Raw genomic sequence first — 27,730 nt, forward strand, 5'->3', positions numbered from 1 at the left:
AAAATCCTTTTTCTGATATTAGAAACAGCTTCAAATGGCTTTGTTACGTAAATTATTTGAACATGTATATTACATCGCTTATTTATATGATTATTATTAAATAAATTAATGTAGAATATATTGGAATACAATATATTCTAATGAAAATATATTTTTTTCTCGATTAACTGTACAAAATTTTTTCATATAAGTAAATGTCTATTTAGCATTATATAATTTTATTTCAACATTTACTTCAAAAATAAAGTATTCTCTATAAATAAAATATTCTCATAACAAGAATCTTTTTTTCTGTGGTAATATAATATACGTATATTTTTACATTATAATACAATAATATATATATATCGTTACCATAGTTATACTATATTCCATAGTACAACAATAATATAATAACAATTATATTATGCAAAACGATATGCAAAATGTTTAATGATTAAAACATTAAAAATTAAAAACGTATATTCTTTTACTAATTATGCTACAATTGAAATTGTTACTTGAAGTTACTGACGAATATTAATAACAGAAAAAGGATTAAAAATTGAGCGCAAGTCGATATAAGTAGTGATATACATGAGGTATCTCAGATCGAACACTATTGTCTTCACCTGTTCGATGTAACACAAAATACATGATGGCTCGATATATAAACATATCATTAATATTAATTTCGGAGAATATGTAAAAATTTTCTAGCATTCAAAATCCCAAACAATTCTTATATTAAAGAATTTAAAGATAAAAATATATGTGATAAGTTTCTAAATAAAAAATTAACTTAAAAACTTAAGAAAATTTGAGATTAAAATATTTAAGCATCGAGGATGCTAAAAAGAATAAATACAAATAAAGGAAAAAACATTAAAGAATTAAAGAACTAAAAATCTCTATCTTATTAAGGAATACAAAATTAAAAATGATAAATATAAACATTGAAGATAAAAAAATAACGTACAAATTGAAAACGAAAGAAAAAACAAAATAATTATCACTACTAATGATTACCACAGATAAATAAAGGACTTAATAATAAAAACAAGAATGATACAAAAAGTGACGTTATAAAGTACTCCGAGGAAGTAGTCACGGATACAAATATCTTTATTTAGTTTAATATCTAACTTTCAAGAATGATTTCTTTCCATTTGTTTCAAAGTTGTTCTCAATGGTCGAGAATACTCGCATGTTTTCTTTCTAGGCCCAGCGAAAAATTCTCGAAAAATATAAAATGCAATCTTTTCGAGAAAGGCATTTAAGTTAACTTCGATAATTTCGCTACTTTTTGATTTTGCAGTATTTACACGAAAATCGAGTACAATGCGCCTCACCATTTTAATAATAACAATACTATAATAAAAAAAGATAAATATTTGTAAAAACTTACACCTCTTTCCAACGAGATCTTGACATATAAGGTTTTCTTTGTCACTGCACTGCTGCATTGGTGCAATAAAATAAGACAAATGTATTTTTTCTCATTCTAACTTATCGCACCAGTATGGCAGTGCAGCTACCAAGAACAAACCTATATTGTAAAGAGTAAAATCCTAAATTACATACTTTGAGTTTTATAGAGACCGCGTCCAGTTTTTGAGATATTAGCTTTGTTGTTACAAAAAAAAGATTATTTATAATATTAAATAAAATATTATTTTCACATTATATAGCAGTACAAACTGTATTAACTGAATATCTTGGTGACGATTAGCGATCTAATTGTATTACTTATTTAGACATCTGTTTGTATTAAATCTATCAGAAACTATAAGAAACACCTGATAGTTATAACAAAGTTATTCTCGAAGGAATTCTTTACAACAAGGCGTGAATTTACATAAATATTTACCTTAGAGAACGATAATAGAAAATAATGTCGCAGCACACTTTCCATTTAAGTATTATCGCTTAAGTTTTGGCTTTTAAATCTAGAACAGAGGCACCTCTCCTTTTTTGGTCTTGCTTGTACTTATAGCACAGTGCGACAGAAGGAACATTGCATTGCAAATCACGGATACGATATCCGAGACAAAACGAGATTGCAACTGTTACGACTCGTTTTTTGCTGGACATCCTTTATATCTATTTATCGGAATATACAAATAAGAGTATAAAAATCCTTTTTCTTGCACTTTATCTTACTTTAAGTACAATTCTCTCGGCCCGTTGGTTCACCGATCCTGCCATCAGTATTCTTGAGAATAATTTCTTCTAAATTGAATAAAATTAACTAAATCACACAAATATTTTTACAAGTTTAAAATTTTCTCAGTTTTACAAATAGCGATATAAAACTTTAGGTTTTTTTAAATATTTACAATTATTTAGAAATTGTACGATTTTGGGATCTCAGACTTTAAGGATCCATTTTATACATATTTTCCATTTTATACATATTTTCAAAATAATTAATATACACACATGTATATATGTACATCCTTCCTTAAAAGTATTTATGGCAGTTCGCTGCCATAAGAGACATCGGTGATCCAACGGGTTAAGCTTCATTCTTTCTGATGAAACATCTGGGTCAGGCTGATACAAATATGACGTAATAATAATACTGTAACTACGATTTGCGCCGCGATCTACGCGAGCTTTAGATTTCCTGATCGCTCGCTGCACCGACATACATTGAACGATAATCACGCGTTACATCGATGTGACAAGAGAATTCGATTATTAAAAATTAAAGATCAGCGGGATGGAACTGTATGGAGCTCACAGTGAAAACGATTATTAATCAATTATTTCGCTGAAAGTTTCGCCAATTCTACACCAGTTCTCTTGACGATCCCGAGTAGTCTCGCTTCCTTAAATCTCCGTAATATTTAGATCCTTAGAATTTTTGAATTCGTAAATCCCAAATCTTTTATAATATTTATATGCTCCAAGTTCGTTGATTCTTTCTTGATTTCGTACAAAAAGATTGTAAATGTTCTTCAGATGCTCATGTATATGAGTCGCTGTTGCGCTGATCCATCATGAACGACATTATGAAAAGACGTGTAGAAAATTACAAATCGTGTGTTAACTGCAGTAAATAATGATTAATGAAATATGCAACGAGAACTGAGAACATATCCGACTGGACGGATGCTTGACGCTCTGAAATTTCGATCAAACATCTTAGGATACTGGTAGTTCTATGCAGAGTGCCTTAGCATCAATTAAACTGCGAGAGGCGCTAACCATTACGAGATGCTCTATGACGTTTGATCGTTCGCGCATCGATGTTCCGAACTTTGACGGTGTCTATCGGACGCAAAATTGCGGAAAATTAACGAGGACCTATCAGAGTGCCGTGAACGCACGATTCTGATAGCAGTCGCGAGCGACCGCAGCCAGAGCATCCGCCATCGCCTTGCCGGTCTCCTGAACCATACTCTTCAGATAGCTCGTCTCCTTCTGCAGCAGCACGTGGGGATGATCGAATTCCTGCGATAAAAGTCCGTCTTTAAAAAACTCGCGATTTATAATCCACACTCGCTACGAGAAGCTGTATTCTTTAGAGCTTGATACGCTTACCACGTATAAAATATTTACGCAACGTATAGGAACGATGAAGATATATGGTCATTGCTGATGGTTTATATTGCGAAATGAAAAGGATAGGTATTATCAGCACTTTCGTATTGGAGACAATCAGCATTATCTAATCATAGCATCTTGCAATTCTAGTAGCTTATGTCCAATTCTACCAATGTAGATTATTTCTAATCTCGGTTTTAAAAGTTCTCTAAGAGAGTTAGAAAAAGAATTAATTCAATCGAGATTAAAGTTAATTTACATTTATAAAAATGGACATTATTCAAATTTACTTTAAATAAAAGTACAAGAATAATCAAGAAATAAATTTGCAGGATTATATACGATAAAATATACTGCTTTAAAAAAATCATACATTGATTTCTCCACAAAAAGAAAAAAAGATTTCGTGATCCATCTTTTCCATTCTATCCTAAAGATGTATGAAAAGAGAAAGTTATATAAAAAAAAACTTACCATTACTCTACCGGCGTCCATTACTAGGATGCGATCGCTGTCCATGACGGTGTTGAGTCGATGGGCGATCGTTAGCACTGTACACTTCTCGAACTTATTCCTGATCGTCGTCTGGATCAGCTCGTCTGTTCGTGGGTCCACGTTCGCGGTCGCCTCGTCCAGCACGAGTATCGGATTATTCCTGACAATGGCGCGCGCCAGGCAGACTAACTGTCGCTGGCCGACACTGAGATTGGAGCCACCCTCGTTGATGTGGGCCTCCAGACCGATTTCCTTTAGCTCGACCTCCTCAAGCGCCCGCCACAGCGGGTCGTCCGTGTACATGTCGAACGGATCGAGGTTTCGTCTCAAACTGCCGGAGAATAGGAACGGTTCCTGCGGGATGATACTGATCTTGGAGCGTAGGTCGTGCAGGCCGATCTGGCTCGTGTCGATTTTGTCGATTTCGATTAGGCCGTCCACATCGGCCAGGCGGAAAAGCGCTTGGATCAGGGATGACTTGCCAGCGCCGGTCCTGCCGACGATGCCGATTTTCTCCCGCGGGAAAATGACGAAGTTGAGACCCTTGAGCACCGGCGGCTCCAGCGGTGCGTAGCGTAGAAACACGTTTTTAAACTCGATTTTGCCTTCCTGCGGCCACTCGGACTTCGGCTTTTTATCGGGAGTGCTCTCCAGAGGCGGCTCACTCTCCACTTTGCTGAAAGAGAGAGATTATATACCAACATTATTTAAAATAATTAAAAGAAACCATTTGAAAATATACTTAGAGAAATTTGATGTTTTTCAATAAATCTTAAAACTTTAAGATAGACGAAAAAGTACAAAAAGTATATTAAAGAACATGAATCTTAGACAAAAAATATATATATATATCTAAAAATATTTAATTTATTGTTCTAAAATATAAAATTCCAAATGCGCCGGAAAATGACAGAATCAATAACGTTACAGGTCCAAATTTTCTTCGAGTTAACTCTATATAACTGAAAACGCTTCATATGTTTAAAGTATAACATACAAAAATAAAATGTGGGACAGTCAATTTAAGTTTAAAAATATAAAAAAAATGTTCTAATTTTTAAACTTTTGTTTTCATTCTTAAGCTTAAGTTTAAACTATAAAAAAGTTTTTGAACCTAATTTAACAATATACGATCATTAGCATAATATATAAATACAATATCCAGATATTCAGAAAATAGACAATTACCTGTACTCAAAGATGCGCTCCACCGAAGTCATCTGGTTTTCTAGCTCGGCACTCTGGCGCATGCCCCACTGGAACATACCGGTGAGACCGATACTCTGTGTAATCGCCAAGCCCACCATTCCGCCGTCCATCGAGCCGCGACCGTAGCTGTCCAGCACGAGAAAACTCAATGTGACCAGCGTGATGTACACCACACAAAAAACATCCAACCAGAAACCGAAGGCGCGTGAGGACGCGATGAAAATGTACCACGCAGACGAATGAAGATCCTGGTGATTGTCAAACTCTTTCGTGAGAATTGTTTGTGCTCCAAACGCGCGGATCGTCGGGAGTCCCTGAAGAGTCGCGCTCAGGTGAGCGAAGACCGGCGACCGAGCTAAAAAAAAGTTAGAAATTTCATTCAATTTATTCGAAGCATTGAAATCCATTCAACGAAGACTCATAACTTGACTTTCAACAATATAATCGAATTGTTCTATTAAAGCTCGATTTTAGAAAGACGCGTCTAAGATACTCACTGATGCCTTCGAGACGTTTGACGCTACGACTGGTGGCCAAATAAAAGATCCTCAAGTAATAAAAGACGATGCCGATAATCATTGTGGGTATCAGTAGCCACACATTCGCGATGGCGACGACGACAATAATGCCCAGCAACGACAGACCAATCTGGATACAATCAATAAGCGCGGTGGGCAACATCTCGTCTACTGCGCCCATATCCTTGGAGAAGCGGTTGAGCACACGTCCTGACGTGTTGGTGTTGAAGAACCGCATAGTAGCGCGACTGATGCTACGGAACATACGATCGTGCAGGCGTATCGAGGCTCGCATGCACGTCCAGAAGAAGGCCCACGAGCGAATCAGAGTAATGACAATTGTCAACAGAGTTAGCCCGCTAAAGATGTAGATGCACTCCAAACGCGTTAAGGGACTGCTCGAGTCTTCCACAACACCATCGTCTGTTTGCTTCATCTATGAAGTTATATAGTTAATAATATATAATTGATACGTAAGTATGTATTGACTATTATATATTAATTATTAATTATTTTAATGATATACTATTATATAATAACAATTACTATTGTAACAATCAACTATTATAATTAATTACTATAATTAAATAGTTCACTAGTAAATGTACTGTTTATTTCATGTGTACATAAAAAGTATGTATCAATTTTTAAGATAATATAAAAAATACTAGGAATTTTTTTAACAGAAAAGTTTAGATTTTTGGAGTTTTTTGGAAAAGCCAGTCAAACAAATTAAAAAATGAAATTCGTCGATTATTTTAGGAATTTATGTACAGAGATGCACTTACATATTTTTCCTCTATATTAACCCAGATAGTGATAAAGAAGTCGCCGCCGCTGGCCGCTAATTGTGTAAATACACAAAGCAACGCCACTAAGAATATAATGCACCAGCCGCCGCCAGCTCTGAAGTAACCCGTGTACACTTGCCCAGAAACATTGCCTACTGTTCGCATTTCAGCCACCTGAAATTAACAATTAATATATATGTCACTCTAATGTGTTATTTAAAATTATATTAATATAATAATTGAAAAAATCAGGAGACACTCATAGAATTGTAAATTACTTAAGAAACTTGTTGGTTAATCATTAATTATCAGTATTAGTATTTTTCTAATATATAAAAATCTAGTTGTAAGATAAAAAGCTAAACTAATATTTCGTTATAACTTTATACGATACGATTATCCTAAGTCACAATATCAGTTAAATAATAAGATAGATATTAGTATTACTTTAGAAAATAAATTAGAAAAGAATTACCTCCTCAGGTTCCGCTTGTTTCGAAGTATCGTTCGTCATAAAAGAACTCAGTGAAGTGATACTGGCGGTACGCGAATTGCTACGGCTAACGGAAGCCGAAGGAGGTTGAGACGTTTTTTCATCCGTTTTCTCTTGGTTATCCAACAGTCGACCGAAATCCACTCCCATAGAGCCCAACTCGTCAAAAGTGCTGGTGAACAGAAAATTTCATATCCTTTCCGATATTAAAACAATAGAAACAATTTTATGATGTTCTAAATATAGATATTTAATTTTGTATGGACACACAGACATTTGAACGTTCCATATCAATGTTGTGTCTTTTGTGCGAGAAGATAATGGTGGCTGGATATATTAATGACGATTGGATTACACAAATATTTGAAATAAAACTATTACCATATTCAAATCATTACATACTGTGACTGATTCATAAAGAATCTTAACAAAGATAAGTTATTTTCCTTTGTCTTAGCCTACTAAATTATCATTACTTCCTCCTTGAATTCAAGAATCGAAGAATCCAAATATTTGAGAATCTAAGCAGCAATGAAATAAATGTATGAACAAACATATTAAACATTTACAAACGTCGGTTGCGTTACAATATTATTTAAGAAAAGAGAAACCTGTTGCAGTTAATTATAGTAAAATGTAGATAGAAGGAAAATATAATGGAAGCGTACCCTTCAGCTTGAATGGCTCCGTCCTTCAGAACAATAATTCTACTGACATTGCGCAAGTACTGCAACTGATGAGTTACGAGAATTCGAGTCTTGCCTCGTAAATATTTGTCGATGCATTCTTCAAACATGTGTTTACCCACATGGGCGTCCACGGCGCTCAGAGGATCATCCATGAGATATATATCGGTTTCGGCATAAACGGCCCTCGCCAAATTTATTCTGTCAATCACATCAATTTAATATATGTATATACAGCGTTCCAAAATTTACAAATCAAAATACAAGAAAGTTCTCGAAAAATTAAGTAAAATAGTTATTTGTGGATTTTTATTGCAAAAAATAATTTTTAAGATATAAAGATTTAAAACTCGTCAATCAAAGATTATGTTTAGACAGTCGTCTGTCATTCGGTCATTAATCTACCACTCGCGCGATAGTGTTAATGATTCACGAACATGCTATTTAATGATAGTTTGCAATTATAACTGTAAATAAATAATATTCATTTTATTGATACAAATTTAATTCACAAATAAAATATTAAGAATAATCTCACACACAAGAAATAATTGTAATAAAAAAAAAATAAAATAAATTAATAATAAACAAGCCATAAAATATTAGCAAAGAAAAAACAAATAAAAATATTACATTAAAAAATTTATATTACAATAAATTAAAATATGCGAGATTCTTTGAAATTACAAGTTAAAATTAAAATTTTGAATAAATTCTACATGTATTGTATTATTAGTTCTGAAAAACCAACCTTGCACGCTGACCACCGGAAAGACTAATACCTCTCTCGCCTACAATTGTCTTATCTCCATAAGGCAGCAGATTGAAATCCCTTTTTAACTGACACACTTTAGTCACACGATCGTATCGAATCTGATCCATCTTTCGTCCAAATAGAATGTTCTGTCTTACCGATCCGGCGAATAGCCACGGTTCTTGACTGGCATAAGCAATCTTGCCGTTAACCTGTAAAAAAAATAATTAAAATAATACATGTAGTTTAAATAAAATGTATACATATTACAATTGAATTATATAACATATAACACAATCAAGAGAAAGAAAACAATTGTATAAATTACATTTAAATTTAATTATAAACAATTTTCGCTTAACAATGCATAAATAATATATATAAATATTTAAATAAATCAACTAAACGATTTATTTTCGAAAAATAAAATTATTTATTTAACATTTATCTATTTAACAATAATAAAAGAAATTAGTCATCAAAATATAACGAAACAGCGAATCTCTTTTTTTATATGAATTTTTACAATCTCCACCACAATATATTACATTTATTTATTTAAATTTCTTAAATATTTAATGTTAATTGTTTAAAAAAATTGCGAACGTACTTGAATGGAACCTTCCTGCAAACGCAGTTCTTTCAGGATAACGTTCAGCAGGCTGGTTTTACCCGAGCCGACCTGGCCGACAATGGCGATCAGTTCACCAGGACGGGCCTTTATATTAATATTCTGTAAGGTGTCTTGGCGCTCGTAGTCCAGCCACTTGGCGCTGCCATTTTCAATGGAAATACTGTGCTCGATATAGTTCGGCTGGTTTACAATCGCAAAGTCGTCCTTCTGTTCAATCAGATCTTCCTTCGTATTCTCCTTGTTACTTTGCTTAGTTTCTTCATCGTTACTTTCCTTCGCGTTGTCCTCGTTATTTTCCTTCACGCCCTCTTCATTGTACTCTTCCACATTATTTTTATTCGCTTCGATCTCAGAAGATGCCAGTTCCTCATACATCAAAAACTTCTGCAGTCGTTTTATGGATACCATCGCTTCCGCTACCTGTGTTATCCCTGAGTCAAGGACAAAACAGATTAATAAAGGAGAATAAAAGTATAGAATAATTTATTTAAGTTACTTAATGCTAAATGCAATCGTTAAATAAGATTTTAATTTGTGGTATTAAAATAATAAAATGCACGAAGTGTAAGATCATAATTATTAATAACAAAATACAAATTAATAAAGAACATTGAAAAAGAAAAAGGAAAAAGAGGAAAAAAGAGAAGAGAAGGAAAAATAAAAGAAAAGATTGAAATAAAGAAACAAAAAGAAAAGCACGACGTGCTTTATCAATGTTATCGATATCAACCACGCATACCTTGCGGAAAGAAAACCGTCATAGTTGTGCGTAAACTGTTGTAATAGGCAGTTATGATGAACACTTTCTCGGCCGTTATCTTAGAGCCAAGCAGCACGTAAGCTAGCACCGTAATGAACAGCGACATCCTCGTGGTAAAGATAATGAACGACATGGTGACACCTCTAATATATGACGCCCACCGAATAACATTAACTTCCTTCCTGCAAACAAATTTCGTAGTGTCAATCTCTTTCTCTCTTTCATTCTCTCTTTTTGTTTTCTGATGAATATTTACTTAGAAAAATATAGTTAAGATTCGTTGAACCTGTAATTACTTAATATCGAGAATTAAAGAGATAATTCGGATTTGAAAATTATAAATAGGAATGAATTACTGAATCGAATCGAATCAAAACTTTATCCAAAAAAGCATTTGATAGAGATTAATCGTTTTTATCGAGACAAAGTACATGTTCAGTCAGCAGGACATTTGCCTTTTAAATAGTATATTGCTTTTTTAACATTTCAGATTTAGCTATTAAATATTCATTAGCAACTAGAAATGTGAACCAATCGATATTTTTAGAACATATTTAATACTGAATATATTATTAATATCATTAATCTATTTCTTCCTTTCTTTCACAGAATAAATATAATAAAAATTACACATAAATTGAGCAAAAACATATACATATTTAATATATCGAAATTTACATAGTTAAACACACAAGATATTGAAGAGAACAGATATTTTTATCATAAAATTTTCTATTTCAAAAAGCTCTTGATACTTGAAAATAACATAATAATACATGCAAATGCGATAAAAGTGCAGTAGAAGCGACAAGGCCGTCGCTGTTGCAGTCGTCTATTATCATTTCAACCGATCGTATCAACGACTGCAATTGCAATACAAGCAAAGTACCGATTCGCTTTTAGCATGTTAGTCTATTCAATTCGACGATAATGTAACTCAGCGTAGGATACAAATCTTGAAGATGATAGAAGAACATATCCGCAGAATGTTTCGCGATAATTTATAGAGTTTCAGTGTCATAATACATTCGTTTCGAATAAAAAAAATTATTGTAATAATATAATCGTTTTGTTATACGGTATTTATCGACTTTTTCTAACGTTAGAATTTTATCATTTCTCGAAAAATTAGTTGAAAAGTCTCTAAAAATTTCTCTTAAGCCCGTTTCTACCAACATAGATAACTTTAATATCAGTTTAACTTATTCTTTATCTTTTTCTAATTTTTGAAAGTAAAATAAGACAAAAGTAAATTAAGTCGAGATTAAAATTAATCTGCATTGGTAGAAACGGGCCTTAGAATTCTTCATATAATTTTTCAGTAATTCTGTATGAATTTTTATATAAATTTGACATTTTTAGGGAAATTTTAACAGATCTTTTTATATAAATTAAAACACTTTTCAGAAGTCCTGAGAAAGTCTACATCTTTCATAGAATTTTTTATATGTAAATTCTGAAATATTTTAAAGATTTCTGACATTTCTCTTTCTATAATTTCCATCAACTTTATGAAGATTTTTTTTTTCAGAAATCACCATAAATTTAAAATATAATTCTAAAAAATTTTTTCCACCATAAATCTACGAGGTGATAATCAACATAGATATCGGCCACGTCGAAATACCTTTCGATCTATGAAGACATCGCCAGATGTATTTTGCAATGGATTTTTCCTTAATGATTGCATTGCTCAACGTACATTTAATATAAATGCCGTTTGCGTAATCAGCGTAAATGGCGGTGCACTTACCTTCTTGCTTTTTCTATAAGCGTGCTGAACGGATTCTCCCAGGTGTACATCTTAATGGCTTGGATTCCGCTGATAATCTCATTCGTCAATCGCACCCTCTCGTCGGTCCTGCTGGCGGTTCTAAATCTCAGCACTGACGACTTTTTGCCTAGCCACGCTGAGGAATTCCGGGAACAAGGCGTAAAATAAGATTAGGAGCAATACTCTCTCGGTGATTTGCTGAACGAAATGTGTTAATCAATCGGCAAAAAGCATGCAATTTGAAATGAGACAACTTGTAGCGGTAAGAATTTTTTAATGTAGAAATTTTGGCATTTAAGAGTAACTAAAAGATCGCGGTGCAGAATCTCGAGATTTCAGAATAAAAATTGTCTCAAAATTAATTTAAATCAATTAATTTAAAGAAAAGAATTCCATCAAAGAATTATAAATCAATTAATTAAAATCAATTATTATTTATTAAAATTAATTCTATACTATTATTTATTAAAATTATTATTTATTACAATTAGTCAAGTGAAAAAAATCAATCCAAAAATGAGCAAGTCATTTTCAACTTAATCGCCTGATTACTTCTATCGCCAGGAACGGCCGAAGCAGTGATTTTTCTCACCTTGTAAAGGGATAAACATCAGCAGAGAGGCGACACCGATGACAGACGATACTCCGACGTCGATCACGTGATACATGACATACGTGAGGATAATAGTCTCCAAGGGCCCGACCCACAGGTAATGAAGAAATACGATACTGATGTCGAATCTATTAACGTCATTGGACAGCAGATTAACCGCCTGACCGATTGTCGTCTCGCCCAGCGCGGTCCTGGTCATTCGCAACGTTTTGCGGTAAATGAGCGAGCAGCAGGCCACGCGAACCTTCATGCCCATGTGCAAGATACCCATCATGTACGGATGGATGACAAATACGTTGACAGCGGAGCATAGAATCACGCCGACGGCGTAAATGTACGCATAGTACTTGTCAACCTCCATGGTGTTAAAGTAGCGCAGCATCTGGCCCAGTAATAGCGGTTGCAGCACTCTGCGTCGCAAGAGAAAATTTGTTAGATCATGGGAGAGGAAAAAAAAATACGTAGATAATTAATCAATATTTTTATTACTTACAAGTAACATTTAACAAGTGATACATGTCGATTGTTTTCATTTTATTCAGGAACCCAAAAGAAAATAATTTATGCTTAAAAAAATAGTTCAATGTTATTTAGATTACTTATACAAGATGTATAATTAAAAATGATATAAGCAAGATATGATAAAATATCTCATAAATATGATGTTTTTGACCGACTTACGTGTCCTTTGAAATTAAGCAACTTTTGTTTCAAGTTTTTTTTTAAACAAAGTATTTTCGGATTTGTTGTTTACGAGATATTTTATTATATTTTATCATGTTTGTATCATTTGAAATTGAACATCTCATTTACATAGTCTAATATTAAGCTATTTTTTAGATTAATATTAGACCACTTAAAAAATAAATTCTTTTCTTTTAAAATTCTCCTGGATCAGATAAAAACAATGGACGTGTGTCACTTGGTAAAAATTCCTTGTTAGCAGAGATGTGCAAATAATACGAGAATTTTGAATCATTTATGATTCGATTTCGAATCAATCGTCTATTTCGATTGTTTCGTGTATATTTCTGCTGCCAAACCAATCTTGTATTTATTATACAATTTATTAACGCATACCAATTCTTGTGCCTGATTGTTTGTAGATTTCTAAAATCTTTCTACTGTTTCTAAATCTTGTAAACTAGATATTTAAAAATTTATGTACAATAAACAAGCCTCTTCGTAAATTAGTTTCAATATTTCATAGATTTGTACAACATCATGATTTTATAGAATTTAGAACAAAATTTGAAATTGCTCCGTTATATTTTCCTAATCAAGTGCACTAAAGTATTATTAATTCGACAGTAGCATTATAAATTATACAATATGTATTCAGTGCTTATTTATCGATATAATATAATATCTTACATTCACATACTTATCTAGTATCTATTGTAAATTTTTATTTAGCATATTAGTTTTTTAAATTAATTATTTCCTAAATATCTTGCGAATAATTTTCTCGTCTACTAAACTAGGTCTGCAACATCATTTAAAAAATATTTTATTATGTTCAAATTAACACGTTAATCAGGAAAAATTTGATTCGAATTTAATTCGTACTTTTTCTTTCAAAGATTCGATTCGATTTGACGTTACAAATGTTTTATTTGCACATCTCTATTGATAAAATTTTTACGGAAAGAAATTGAATCAAGTGATTAGTTCGCTTAAAAACGCACATTTATACCTAGATAAATCAACCAAAATTTAAGTTTGCGAATTTTTTGTGAGAAAATAAAAAAAATAAAAAGTTGTTTCTATTCTATTATAAAGATAATTTTTCTCTATTTGACATTTAAATTTTAGTAAAAATTAATATAAAATAGTGTCGCTCCTTAATTTTCTAAAACATGTTCTTAAAAAACGACGTTTACAATGATTACTGGTTCTCTCACGGGACTCATTATAAAAAAAATGGCACCTGATCAAAGTTAACATGACGGTTTAGCTATAAATTGTGTTGGATGCGATAAAAAAACGAAATTTCACAGAAAAACTTCTGTTACTAATTTTTTGTGTCTAAAAGTGTCGTTCTATTTTTCCACAAAAAAATCGCAAAGTTAAACCACGGGACTTAAGGACGGATGATATCTTCCTCTTCTGTGTGTCGAAATAGCATGGGTGGCATTTTGCAGCGATACGGAGATTTCAGTGGGCGTAATAGCGAATCCGTCAGCCGATAAACACAACATTAATCTGCATACATTCAGCAGTTCAAAGAGGAATCTATAACGCTAGTAATTCCAAATATGCTCCAAGATTGATTTTTTTCAAAAGAGAATGTTTAATTTTAATCGGAATTTTTAATTTATAAATAGATCGTAAAAGTTTTCATGAAAGAGAAAACTTGACTTTCAATTAATTTTCTCAAATATACTTATTTAAATGCTTGGACAAATAATGGCTGGAAATTAAACTGGTTCAAAAAAATAGAATAAGAGCTCAAATTCATAAGCTTTTAATTCATTGTATTTCTTGATTAAAATATTTTACAAATATTTAATTTATTTAATTAAATTATCCTTACTTGATTGAATTTTGATTCAATTCAAATATCATAATAGATTTGATAAAGACTGCTTGATCACGATTTTAACTCCACAGAATTAAATGGTCAGTATCGCCAACGGCTCGTATCGTTTTTTTTTTACAAGACAAAAGCAGGGAATAAAAAAATAGAGTGAGATTCCACAAAGGGAATTCCTGGATTTAAGAAGTAAAACTGTACCTGAGTACGATCTCCGTGACGGCCAAAACAATCCCGTACAACAGAGTTTTGAAGCCGAAACACCTGATGAGGACTCTCATCAGACTAGGCTCCTTAACCTTCTTCTGCGACCCGCTGCTCGCGACCTGCTCCAGCCGGCGCTGGTACGCCTCGCATTCTTTCTCCCAGGCGTTCGCTATTTTAACACCAAGAATACCACTTGTATGCTCTTTAAGCGGTGTGTACAAATCAGTTACTTCAAGATCCCTGCGGTAACCCACCCAGAAAATGCGTAGGATCCAACTGCGAAGAAGAAAAGCAAAACACGTTTAACTCACGCGAACCAATTCGCAATTCATTCCAATTCTTGCGTTACACGCTTCTCTCGGCGGGATACTAAAATCTACGTCACCCTGTTCGTCCCCGTTTGTCAAGGTATTATCGCAAGATGTATCACTTCGCAAATTAATCTGCATCATTTTGTCAAAAAATAATTGCTTTTTTGAAATCCAAAAAAACCTCCTTAACGCAAGAGAGCAAAGATGATGATTAAAGACTTTTCTCTTCGAAAAAGGATTTTTTCTTCGCAAAACTCGACATTAAAATCAAAAAAATTTGTTTAACATAAAAATTGTAATTTAATTATTATGACAAAATAACGTTAGATAATCGCGATTAATACGAGAATGTCTCCCAATATTTCTTGATTTTGTAATGTAAACGTGGAGTTGTTGGATTTCGTAAAAGTAATTCTCAACGGTTTGAGATGCGACTAGCGAAAGTGAATCTTGGGATTTAAATCGTGATTCGCTCTTTCAAAGATACAAGAATGTATAAAACTCGATGGAAATTATTTCAATCGACTGCGTCTGATTATCGCGTTATCTGTTATCAGAGTAAAATTAAATCGATAAAGCAAAGATATATTAAAAAAAAACATACGTTACCGGGCATAAAAATCATGCGAGTGCAACAAAATAAAATTAAGAAACTATTTGTTCACTCTATAAGCGATCCAAGATGATCCCAACATTATTTACAGACCATTATCTGTGGCTTCTGATAAATCGCGCCGTGCCGCTCGCTTATCATTACTCAAAACCGAGTTAATCTACTAATACATGAGACAATTGAACACGAGGTGCCTCCATTTACTTCTTATCTGTCCATCTGTTTGTCCGTCTATTATGGTTGCGCGCTGATTCTTCCGGAAAATAACTCTAGGAAAGTGCATTGTAATCACCTCAAGATAACGCTAATCTCTTCACACTCTAATCGAGCAGTTTGTACATCCACGATGTAAAAACTTCGGTATTAAGAATCGAAAAATACATATATTTATTAATAAAATATATTATCAAAGTCTGGCGAAGCGTAAATTCAGACCGACAAAAATATAATCGGATTAATTCTGACTGAATTTATTGGAATTTAATTCCAAATTTTATTTTTCTGATAAAGTTAAATCAATCGTCTTAATTATTTTTAGGGAACTCGTTCGTCAATTACGTCCTATTGTTAAAAAAACGTTTACATCTTGATTTTTTAACTGGATTACGTTTTGCGAAGTTGCAAAGATCCAAAAGTGTCCGGACCAAGAATGTAAAACAAAATAATGGAATAAACAACCATTTTTATTTTTCAATATAATCGTCTTTTATTTTATTTTTTTGAAATAACAAATTAATTTTTTATTACAAAAAATAGCAATAAAACTAAATTTTCTTCTTCGGTTTTACTGTGGAGATGAATTTTTCATCAGTTTTGATAAATTTTTTTCTAATTGGACTCAATTTTGAAAACTAAAAATTATAAATATTTTCTAACGATATTAATTTATATCATTTTAAGGATTGTCTTGTAATAAAAGGCAATTGTATTAAAAAGTAAAAATGGTTGGTTTATTTTAAATTCCTGGGACTCTTTTGGACCTTGTTCAATATCAAGTTATTGCATCGTGGGCTCCTTCCTGAACCGAGCCGCCTATGCGTCCTTCTTACTCAGTTTTGTCTGTCTTCGTCGGATTTTATGTTTCTGGCAGTCGCAGTTCGCTTTTCGTACTTACGAGAACGTCAAGGCGCTGAAGATGTTGGCGCTCGCTCTGGGATTTTTCACCTTCTCGGTGCATTCTCTTCCATCCATGATGACAGCGGTGTCTCGCACAGGAAGATTTCTCTTCTGCAAAGGTAGGACGAACCTTTAGTACATGTACACAGACATACGCACACCCATGTAACACGTGCGCGCACACGCTACGATTACATCCGGCGATTACGTTGCTCTTGCAAAAAAAAGAGCGAAAAAGAAGAAAACTACGAAGGGAGGACCTGCAGCGGCAAACTACATTATGCAGTACATTCGTGTGCAACTGCCGCACGATCCTTCACTGTCGTCTCTCCTTTCCTCGCTAAGGAGAATCACGATTTGATAAAGTCTACAATATCTTATCTCTGCGTTAGAGCCACCGCACAAGCTTTTGCGTAATGCGTCACGTTACGTTAAGTACTCCACAAACCTAAGTTCGTACTTAAATTTAAATCAACACATAAAGAAACTCTTAACGTAAGTTCTTAAGTTTTTACGTTCTTTGTGCGTTGATATGGAGGTTCATATGGAGTACTTAACGTAACGTAAGGCGTTATAGAAGAGCTTGTGCGGTGGCTCTTACGAGGAATCAGTAACGTCTGCGATCTCCAATATCGCGTTTATCTTATTAGCAACATGTGGCCCGTTTCACGTAGCCTGATTGTAATCGTAATTGATTGAGAAAGCTATTTTCAGGCTCAACACGCGAGTTTCGCATTATTGCTTGTTATTGCAACTCGTTACGAAGCAGAAAGAATTTCTAAACGACAATAAATCTTCTTGCGTAGATGTTTTTTAATTTTTTATTATTCTCTGTTTCAATATTTTCAGATCTTTATATCGTCAACGCGACGCCTGTCTAAATATTTTATTACACACACTCTACGAATATTTAATTTCACCGAAATTTGACAACCGTAAATAACGATTATTCTATTGATATACTCGTAATTAATATCGATTTTTTTTACAGTTTCAAATCCTACAAAAGTTGACCAAAACCTCAATTTTTCAATTGGCAAATGGTCAATAATTATTTACAAAAATGGTTAATAATTATTTATAAAAGTTATTTATAAAAATGTATAAAACTGTAATATATTAAAAGATCACTGAGAAAAGTGTATTATATTTGTGACTATAATTGCATAATTATAGTAATTAGAAATATTATTTTTATAGTAATTATTATTATTATATTAGTAATAATAATCATATTATTATTACTCATATTATTATTTTAAAACTATATAATTTATAGTAAAACATGTTTCATAGTTGACATCACTATATACATAAGTATATGGTTATTGTTACTATTATTGTAATAATTATTATAAAAATAAATATAAAAAATAATATTCTTGACTATAATTATTTTACTATGCAATTCTAGTTAAAAATATTACTTTTTTTTCTAACAGTGATTATATAGACCAACGGTGAGAGAATTTTTATCTTCTAATGTTAAAAAATCTTGAAAATAAATAATTATCTTTTTCTGTAGGTTTCAATGATATGTTTTAGGATGTTTTTGGGATTTTCTTAAGATAAAAAATAGTATGTAAATTTTAGATTCTAGATTCGGTCAACATCGACGTACTACGAAGTAATTTTATTATACGTTATATAAGTAATGCAATGTACTATTCCCGTAAAAACATCCGTAGACAATTAAATCCATTTGTATGATAAAAATTTTCCCTCAATGAGAAAAATCAAACAGAATAGATTTGATCGTTCACGAGTGATAACGAGCCAATGACTTTCTTAATTAAATATTGACAAATTGACGAAAGATATGTTGTACAATCCTTAACAAGTTTATGTGATAAAAAAATATACGTTTATCATAGATAAGATTAAGTTAATATATTTTAATTTGAATATCAAAGCATCAGAAAAAATTAAAAATATATGATAATTTCCTATTAATTAATCTTTATCGCTTATGTTCAAGCACTTCAAAATGTATCGAAATCACATATAATAATTAATGTAAGAAATTTGATTGAATAAAAAAAACACCTTCCAATGTATTATCAAAATTATATAATTAATCGAAGAAATTTGACTAAATGTACATATCAAAATACAATTATAACTGATCATTGATGATAATAGTAAGTGCATTCCTCTAACTATAGGTATATTCTTTTTACTTTTTAAAAGGTCAGACCTACTTTGTACATGAAGATAATTTTCTTTTAAAAATTACCCTGAAAATCGTGGTAATTGTGAAACAACGTAAACTTTGAAGAATTGTACTTTATACTATACCTACTATACCTATACTTTTAACAAAATTTGGCAAAATTTTGGTAAATTTTGTTAAAAGTATAGTAAAATTCTTCAAAGTTTACATTGTCTCACAATTACCACAATTTTCAGAGTAGTTAAGAAAAAATTCTCTCCGTGTATCGATTCGCCAAAAGAGCGATGTTTAAATGAAATCAAAGTGCACAAGTCAGTTGATTCATGTATAGTGATACTCTATATACGTTTAGAAACTCGCAATCTTTGTGTACATATATGTATGTACTGAAAAATCCATTATGGTAGTTTAATTAGAAAATCAATTAGATTAATTACTAGAATTAAATACTCGACCTTTTAATATGGTAATTTATCTAATCAACTTTCTAAAATTAGAAATAAAAGAGAAATCATAGAATTCTAAAAATAAGGAGCAAAATCTAATAAAGAAAAATAAATAAATTAAAAGTAACTGAAATAAGTAATACGGAATAAATTATCTTCGAATTATCATGATGAATCATTAACGAATCGTAAATAGCAAATGAGAATTAATATAAATTACGAAAACTCTGGTATTAACCTTCACAGCGACATACGTACAATAAACTTTGTGGACAATTATCACATATGCAGGGTCGACGATTAAGGTAGACGCGACAAATTCTGCGATAACCGAAGAGACTTTATGAAGATTTTCTGACTGATAAGCAAATTCAACAGAAGATTTCACGCGTACGTGTAAACGTGTAAATATAATAGCAAATGAAAAATTCTACGTACAAACAAGATTACGAAATGTAAAATGATATATGATACTGGAAAATAATACTACTTACGACACTATTTACAAACTTAACACGATTAACAAATGAGATATGAGATATCTCACTTTTTAATTATACAAGATATTATGAAAGTCTAAGTAAAAAATCTAAAAAAATAGGGATCCCCCCTCAAATATAGAATAATTTTTTTTAAATAATGAATTTACCTCATATTTTGTATCGTGCATTTTAATCGATTAAAATGCACGATACAAAATATAGGGTAAATTCATTATTTTAGATTTTTTATTTACAGTTAGACCACTTTCAAAAAATAAAATAAAGTAAAATTATAATATATGATAATATATATTAATAAAAAAAGTAATAGTATACAAAAACTGTAAATAAGAATAAATAAAAATATAAACTTGTTGTAAAAAACGGAAATAAAATGTTTTCTGATACTAAAAAATAATACTCAATTATTAATAGTACGCTTTATATGAGGACAAACTCAACATCGTTAATAAATAAGACACAACGCAATTTTCTAAATAATATAAAAAAATAAATTAAAACTAATAACATAATACATGTATGTAATAAACAGAAATAAATGAAATATTTCGCACCTGCGTGTGCGTGCGCTGTCATTGTTATTCCCAAATAGCGCAAATTCATCCTTCTGTACTGTATTGGTACATTATCAGAATCATTATCATTAACGATTATTTGCAGTAACACATCATCATGAGTCGTCGGAATTATTCGAGATAATCGTGAAGCGAATAAGAAAAAACAAAGCAAGAAATTTTACAGTTTATTAAAATTTTGTTGAAATTAATAAATGTTCGATTAACTGCAATGTTCGGTCATAGAATTGTATTATGAATTAATATTTTCTGTTTAAAATTGTTTTTTATTTTTCAATATATTCAATCAATATTTCAATCAAACATTTTCATATTATTTTAAATAATCTCTCTAAATCTGTCTGAATCAGCACTGACAAGCAAGTGCTTATAACTGTAATTATCAATGAATACTCATTGGGCCTGTTTTTTTTAGCTGCACTGCTGCATTGGTGCAACAAGTTAAAGTAAAATAAATATTTTTTTTCTCCTTCTAACTTGCTGCACTTAGTGCAGCAGTGCAGCAAAAAAAAAACAGACCGAGTGTCTTTCAATGAGGAGAACACCGTCATTAATCAGAATCAGTGTATTGAAAAATGCATACATGATTGATATGTAATTATAGTTAAAAATGTAGGATTGAAATCAGACTATTCATTATCTTTTAATGTAGAATATGTTTAATATAGAATATATGTCAGTGAAGGCACTCAACACTAAAAAAAAACCCACCACTAAAAAAAAGTTCGAACATATTGCGTAATTTTCTGTATTAACTGTATTTTCTGTATAAAATTGAGGACTATATAATTAATTATCTACTAATTTTCTGCCTTTACTAATATCAGCCTTAATCAATCTAACAAAAGCAGAATTTACAAATTCTATATGTGGCAGTCAAATTCTAGCAGATATAAAAATTAGTGATAAAGTTGTAATCGAGAAATCTACACTAACAAAACATTTTCTTGGGCGATGTAGAATATTGATTCTGATTTAGAGTTTCTGTCTTTAATATTAAAATTTTTTTAAGTATGAAATAAGATCGCACGCACGCGCTGTTCAAGTTATCATATTTTCAACATCTTTATAAGCGCGTTTTAAAAATCAATCTTCATCTTGAAGATAGTTCAATCAATCAATGAGCAACACTTTTTTTAGACACAAAAAACTGATGCTTGACATAAGATTTTTCTACAATGTTTAGTTTTTCGTTGCGGCCAAAAAAAATTTATAAATAAAAAACCACTATGTTAACTTTGATTGCTATTTTGTTCAAGCGTAATATTTTAAAAACTATAATATAACAAGCATTAGATTCATATTTCAACTTTTTGTAAGGTTTGTACCATTTTATATTATTTTTAATTAAATTTAAATATCAGAAAAATATGACCTTTACAATAAATACGACTACTCTATCTTCACAAAAGTGTTTTTCACAAAAAAATCGTATAATTATATCTCATTTTGTTCTCTCAGGATGTTTCGGCTGTACAGTATCAGGTAAAAGTCATCAAAATTTTTAAATTGTGGCTTTTTAGATTTTTTTCTTTATGAATAAAAAATGACAAAAAATTTTAATCGAAAATACCTGACTCTAAAACCAGTTGCAAAAAGATAAAGCAAAAAATAATTTAGCTCATAATGATTATAACTTGTGCAGAATAAATGATCATATTTTGTAATTTGAAATATATAATTAACTTCTAAACAAGAAAATTCAAATTAACTTTTGCACAAAAAATTAAATACCTTTTAAATTCACAAGAGAATTATGCTCAATTTTACACAGATGCTTAAATCATTAAATTACATCGCACAATTATTTGAGTATCTAAAGTAATTATTATATTATATAATGTATATTATGTAATATATACAAAGTTTTTCAAAGTTATTGTATCAAAAAATATAGTCACTAAACCATCCTTCGAGTTCGCTAAATTGACGTGGGATTGCTAATCGGTTTGAAATCATCGTTTCAATCACATTTTCCGCCTATACTCTTAATTCGCCGTTATGTTGCTCGTTACACAAGAGTCAATTAAGATTAATTCATTGTTGACACAATGACGATCGATAAAGAACGTGACGTAATTTGAACATTGTGTTATGTTAACGCGACGCCTCTCTTTCATCGAGTTGATAAAGACGGCATTGTTGATCTATTCGACACGCCTTTCATCACTTTTCTCTTAATGAAAAGCGGATTCATTTCATAAATTGATCTGAAAAAAAGTGAGTCTCAATATCCAACTAAAAATATACAACTATAAATACAACTTAATTAGGGGAAATTATTTAACTGAAGTAAAAATAAGTTCTCTTTCCCATTACATTGTATTTAATATTTAAATATCATTCATAGTTGTTACGAGAGCATAGAGAAATAGTAAAGCAACACGTAGAGTGTGTCTTGGCTTATGCTTAATTTAATTAGAACGCTGATTAGGTTTAATGTGTTTTAAAAAATACTGAAACGTAATTTTGTCGGAAAGCACAACTGCTTCTCCTAGTATACAGTATTCTCCAGCATACAGTATCGCACGATACATTCCACACAAATTCTGGGAAACTTCATATATGAATACATATATCTTTAAAAAAAATTTTATAAAGTTGTAAATAATAGAATTACAACAATTAATCAAAGTTATTATGTTTAAACATTTATGTTTAAAATATTATAAGATATGTTTCTTTTAAATATGTTTCGTTTGTGTCGGGAATTTTTCAAATTACTTTTTTTTTAACTTTTAAACAAAGAGTTTTTGGATCACTAATTATAAATCACAAGTTAGAATTTTAATATTTAAACTGAACAATCCAATATGGTCTAATATTTATAACTAATATTTATTAATATATATATTAAACTAATATATTTAATAAAAATATAAAAAAATTTCTATTATATATTTATTTGATAACTTTGCTAATTAGATTTGTCTAATATTAAATATTTAATGTTTCACTTATCTCAGATTGGTTATTTAATTTGAATAATGTGTTAATTATCCGCATATATTTTTCTTGCACGTACTATTCCTACATTTCAATCAGCAGCTGAACATATGTCCCGACAATGTTTAGGCGTAATGTACACCATGTAAACTCTCTTGTTCCGTGTAAATATGTATATGTACAAAATAACTGAACCATGTGTATAGCGAACAATGATTTCTTTTCAGTCTCATATTTCATCGAAGAGCCCAACAATATCAAGCTCAATTTAAAGCATCAGACAATTCAATAAATTAAAACATTCAGTCTCTATCGCTACCATTTCTCCGAATTATCTATTGACGATAGTCTGATTACTCTTTTTTCTTATAATTTTTTAAAATCAGTTTTATGAGTGTCACAAAAGCAATCACGTTATCTGCAATTTTACAACTTTATATTTTTGAAAGTCTCAATAATACGTCGCACTTTAAATGCATTCGTTGTCCTCGGCAAAGCGTGTCATACATATTCCAATATACTTTACAATGAAATCTTCGAATTGTCTGTGAGGAAATTTTCTTATCTGTGTTTGAATATCTGAAATCTCTCTCTTATCAAGATGCTTATTATTGAAAGGTCATGCTTTTATTTCTGATTGTTTATAATTAGCCATAAATATCCTGATAATGAACGAAAGATACTTAAATAAAACAAATTTTTATTTTTATCACAATATATAATATATACATATATATATATACATATGTATATATTAATTATTATAATTTAGATATATAATGTATGTGTATTATATAATATGTATGTAAAATGAAGGATACTTTAATTTTATTACTTAAAATGCCACCAATTAATTAATCTCAATCTAATTTCAAACTTAATTGCCTTCATTGCGACGCATTTCAATCTCTCAATGCAGAGCGCAGTGAAACCAAATTGCTCGCGGCATCTACGAATAAAGTAATTCCGGAACCTTGTTCGGTATTACATACACGCGGTTTTCTTTTTCCGCGAATCGACTAAACAGCTCTACATAACATTCGGCGTTACCTCGCCCGCGAGTTTGCGGCTAGCCGGAACGCCGCTAAATGGTCGATGTGACTCGCCGTACAGCTCCGGATTCCCGCGAATCATGTAATGTAATGCAAAGTTTAACACGCGCGGCAGCGCGGACTGCAGACACTGATAAGCGCGTTACGTAACAGGCGGCAGTGAGAAAGCGTCGAGGTCGCGAGTCAATTTAGGGTGACCAGGCGCCTTGATCCTCAGGGACGCGTCCTCCTTTCCGAGGATATTATCCTCGAGGTTTTCGCTTTAAAATTCGATACGATCGAGATTCAACTTAACCCTCTGTAAACACGTGGTGGTTTTCCACGGCATATTTACATACGATTGATTTGACGTTAATGTAAACTTCTGAGTTTAACCATTACTTTCACATGCAAAAATTACACCGCAAATACAAAAATTCTCCTGTGACCATACCGAGAGAATGGAAAATAGTTTCTGCAATTATAATTTAACAATTCGGAAATTTAAGTACTTGTTACTCGTTTTACGAAGTAACAAATATGATCAAATATTAATATCAAAAAGTCAATGTAACAATGTACATTATTAATTGATAACGTGATAATGATTCAACTTTATCAATATTACATAGTTATATGGACTTTATATAAACAAGATGTAACCCAATTGTTTTTTCAGTTTAAACTTTTTTAAAATAATTTATGACAAAGTTGATTAACCACTCGTCAACCAGCAATCTAAATTAAATATTAATTTTATAATGCTAAATATTATGTTAAGAATTATAAGTTTTAAAGATTATAAGTCTGAATTTTCTGTCTTGTCACATTTCCTAAATAAAAATTTATACGTAATCGTTTCAGTAATAATTAGTTTACATTAAAAAATACTTTATATAAAATATAAATGCCATTTGACTTTCGATCAATTCGATTTATGATCAAAATCTCGGAACGTAATTCCATTGTAAGCAAATCTGTATTTGGTTTATTTTTTTAAAAAAGATAGATGCTGTAACCGGTTATAGTGTTCGTTTTTCAAAGAAAAAAAATTACAATACAAAATTGTCCAATCGTGTATACGTTAATTTCGCGACATTTAACTTAAATTAACTTAACTTCCTACAAAGATGTGCGCCGCGGAAAATTAAAAATCCCGGAAGCAATTAAACGCATGTACTTTGTATTAACTTTACTTGCAATTCCGTATATCAGATAAGTATTAATATTTTTTATGCAAATAAAGTCGAGGAAAATCAAGCCATTAAAGTTTTCGCTGAAAATATCCTTCGTTACTTTGCTCTTTTATTTGCATTCGTTACATTATCATTAAAAATAAATAAGTAAATGATAAACAACAAAACATACTAAATATGTACATACCTACTTACTGTAATTTCGATATTTTTATGTATCAAAATTAAGACATAACAAGGTGCGCACCACTTGAACGTAATGCATTGTTTTAACATAATAAATATACAACTTCAGAAATATAAGTTTACATATATTCAAATTGTTTTCCTTCTCATTTAAAATATAAACAATAAATATTACATAATAATATGAAACACAATTCTTTTAAATGGTATGTGAATAAAATCTTTTGTAAGCACGGTTTCCTTATAATTTTAATTTTTATGTTACATATATTAAGTGATTATATTAAATATATAATTATAATTAAAATTATAAAAAAATATAAAAGTTCATAAGGTGAAATATGAAAAAATCTACCAAAATTGACAAGCTAAATGGATTCTGGTTAAAAATTAGAAAATAGCAGCAGGTTGTATGATAACAGTGCTTATTTGACCTATTCATAGAATCACATTTTAGCATACAATCACAGTTTCCTCAGTCAGCACTTTTTTCGATCTCCAAATCCTTAAGATTCGATGAGTAGGTAAATAGACACTGCCGGACCTACTTTCTAATTTTTTAGCAAGATCTACTCATTTAGCCGGTCAATTTTGATTAAATTTCTTCATATTTTACCTCGTTTCATACGTTTGTGTCCAGTTTCATGACGATTGGTTTTGTATCACAAAATTTTTCCAATTTACCATACTCCTTTTATTAACTTTAGTTTTAAATTTAGTCAAATTTTATTAAAACAGTTTATTTAATAAATCAAAATTTTAAAATTCAAGCAAAATTTTACTAAAATCTTACCAAACTTTACTAAAAATATAGTCAAATCTTCGAAGTGTAACAAGCATAATTCAAAAGTGAATTCTAAGAGAAAATTCTCTCCAGAAATATAATGTTATTATATGGATAAAATACTTGAAAATATATCGCTGTTAAATAAAATAGCGAATTGAAAGGAAATTAAGAGATACTCTCAAACTCTATAAAAGTAGAGAAGTACATGGTCATTGACGTACCTGTTCGCAAAAAGGTCAAAGAGGCTTGTTTGTACGTTACACACGCGTCATTTCAAAATCGCGTCCCGGTTTCCCTCGCTCACAGACCACCGCTCATCGCGGTATAGACGAGGATGTTACAAAAAAAATCTTAACACACGCCCGCCTTTATGTAACCTGAATCCGGAGTCGCGCGAGTCGATTGGCGGCAGCCTTAGCAACCCTATACTCTTTCCATACTCAAGTACTTACCTAAAGATTGAGAACCGCTGGCTGCACCTTTCGACGAGGGTATCCTATGCACTATCAGGATTCCATAACGCCTCCCGGCTCCGTGAAGCACACGATTAATGATGCTAACGGTGACTACAGTGACGATGATAACGAGAAAAACATCCACTCCGTTCAATAGCCGTGGCTCGACTATGCTAGTCAGCTAGTGTGCTCGACCGCACGATTGCGTGCGCGTCTTATTGGTCCATCTCGACGCGACACGTGACGCGATTCCCCCCCTCCATATCGCGTTTTCATACGCGCACAGTGAAACAAAAGCATTTGAAATTCGAAACTTATTAAAACCTTTTAAAATCAAATTATTTGGAATGCATATTCTAGACAGGCAATTGAACAATACGCTGTACAATAC

At 31.3% G+C, this 27,730-nt stretch overlaps 1 protein-coding gene across 3 annotated transcripts; it reads right to left on the reverse strand.

Annotated features, from left to right (window-relative positions):
* Positions 1-1,070: 1,070 nt before the first annotated feature.
* On the reverse strand, positions 1,071-27,523 carry LOC105830342 (probable multidrug resistance-associated protein lethal(2)03659). Of its 3 annotated transcripts, none has more exons than XM_036286835.1 (15): positions 27,337-27,523; positions 17,040-17,152; positions 14,996-15,277; positions 12,238-12,668; positions 11,625-11,781; positions 9,851-10,053; positions 9,088-9,542; positions 8,475-8,689; positions 7,706-7,924; positions 7,020-7,209; positions 6,542-6,718; positions 5,733-6,189; positions 5,215-5,590; positions 4,006-4,702; positions 1,071-3,438 (listed from the first exon to the last, which is right to left on the reverse strand). In XM_036286835.1, the coding sequence occupies exons 2-15, from the start codon at positions 17,114-17,116 to the stop codon at positions 3,295-3,297; spliced, it is 4,080 nt and encodes a 1,359-aa protein (XP_036142728.1). In that variant the 5' UTR covers positions 17,117-17,152; positions 27,337-27,523; the 3' UTR covers positions 1,071-3,294. The 3 variants fall into 3 exon arrangements, with proteins under 3 accessions (XP_036142728.1, XP_012525064.2, XP_012525065.2); XM_012669610.3 differs by lacking the exon at positions 27,337-27,523 and adding an exon at positions 17,302-17,401; XM_012669611.3 differs by lacking the exon at positions 27,337-27,523 and having other exon boundaries at positions 14,996-15,170; positions 17,040-17,293.
* Positions 27,524-27,730: the final 207 nt, after the last annotated feature.

Source organism: Monomorium pharaonis, chromosome 5, assembly GCF_013373865.1.
Source record: "Monomorium pharaonis isolate MP-MQ-018 chromosome 5, ASM1337386v2, whole genome shotgun sequence".
Taxonomy (NCBI): Eukaryota; Metazoa; Arthropoda; class Insecta; order Hymenoptera; family Formicidae; genus Monomorium; species Monomorium pharaonis.

Bases quoted from the DNA above. Each gene is read 5' to 3' on its own strand.
- LOC105830342 (XM_036286835.1), bottom strand. From the start codon at position 17,116: ATGGATGGAAGAGAATGCACCGAGAAGGTGAAAAATCCCAGAGCGAGC. The intron at 12,669-14,995 runs GTACAGTTTTAC...CTTGCGACGCAG, and splicing joins GTCACGGAGATCGTACTCAG to AGTGCTGCAACCGCTATTAC. The intron at 11,782-12,237 runs GTGAGAAAAATC...GGAATTCCTCAG, and splicing joins GATGTTTATCCCTTTACAAG to CGTGGCTAGGCAAAAAGTCG.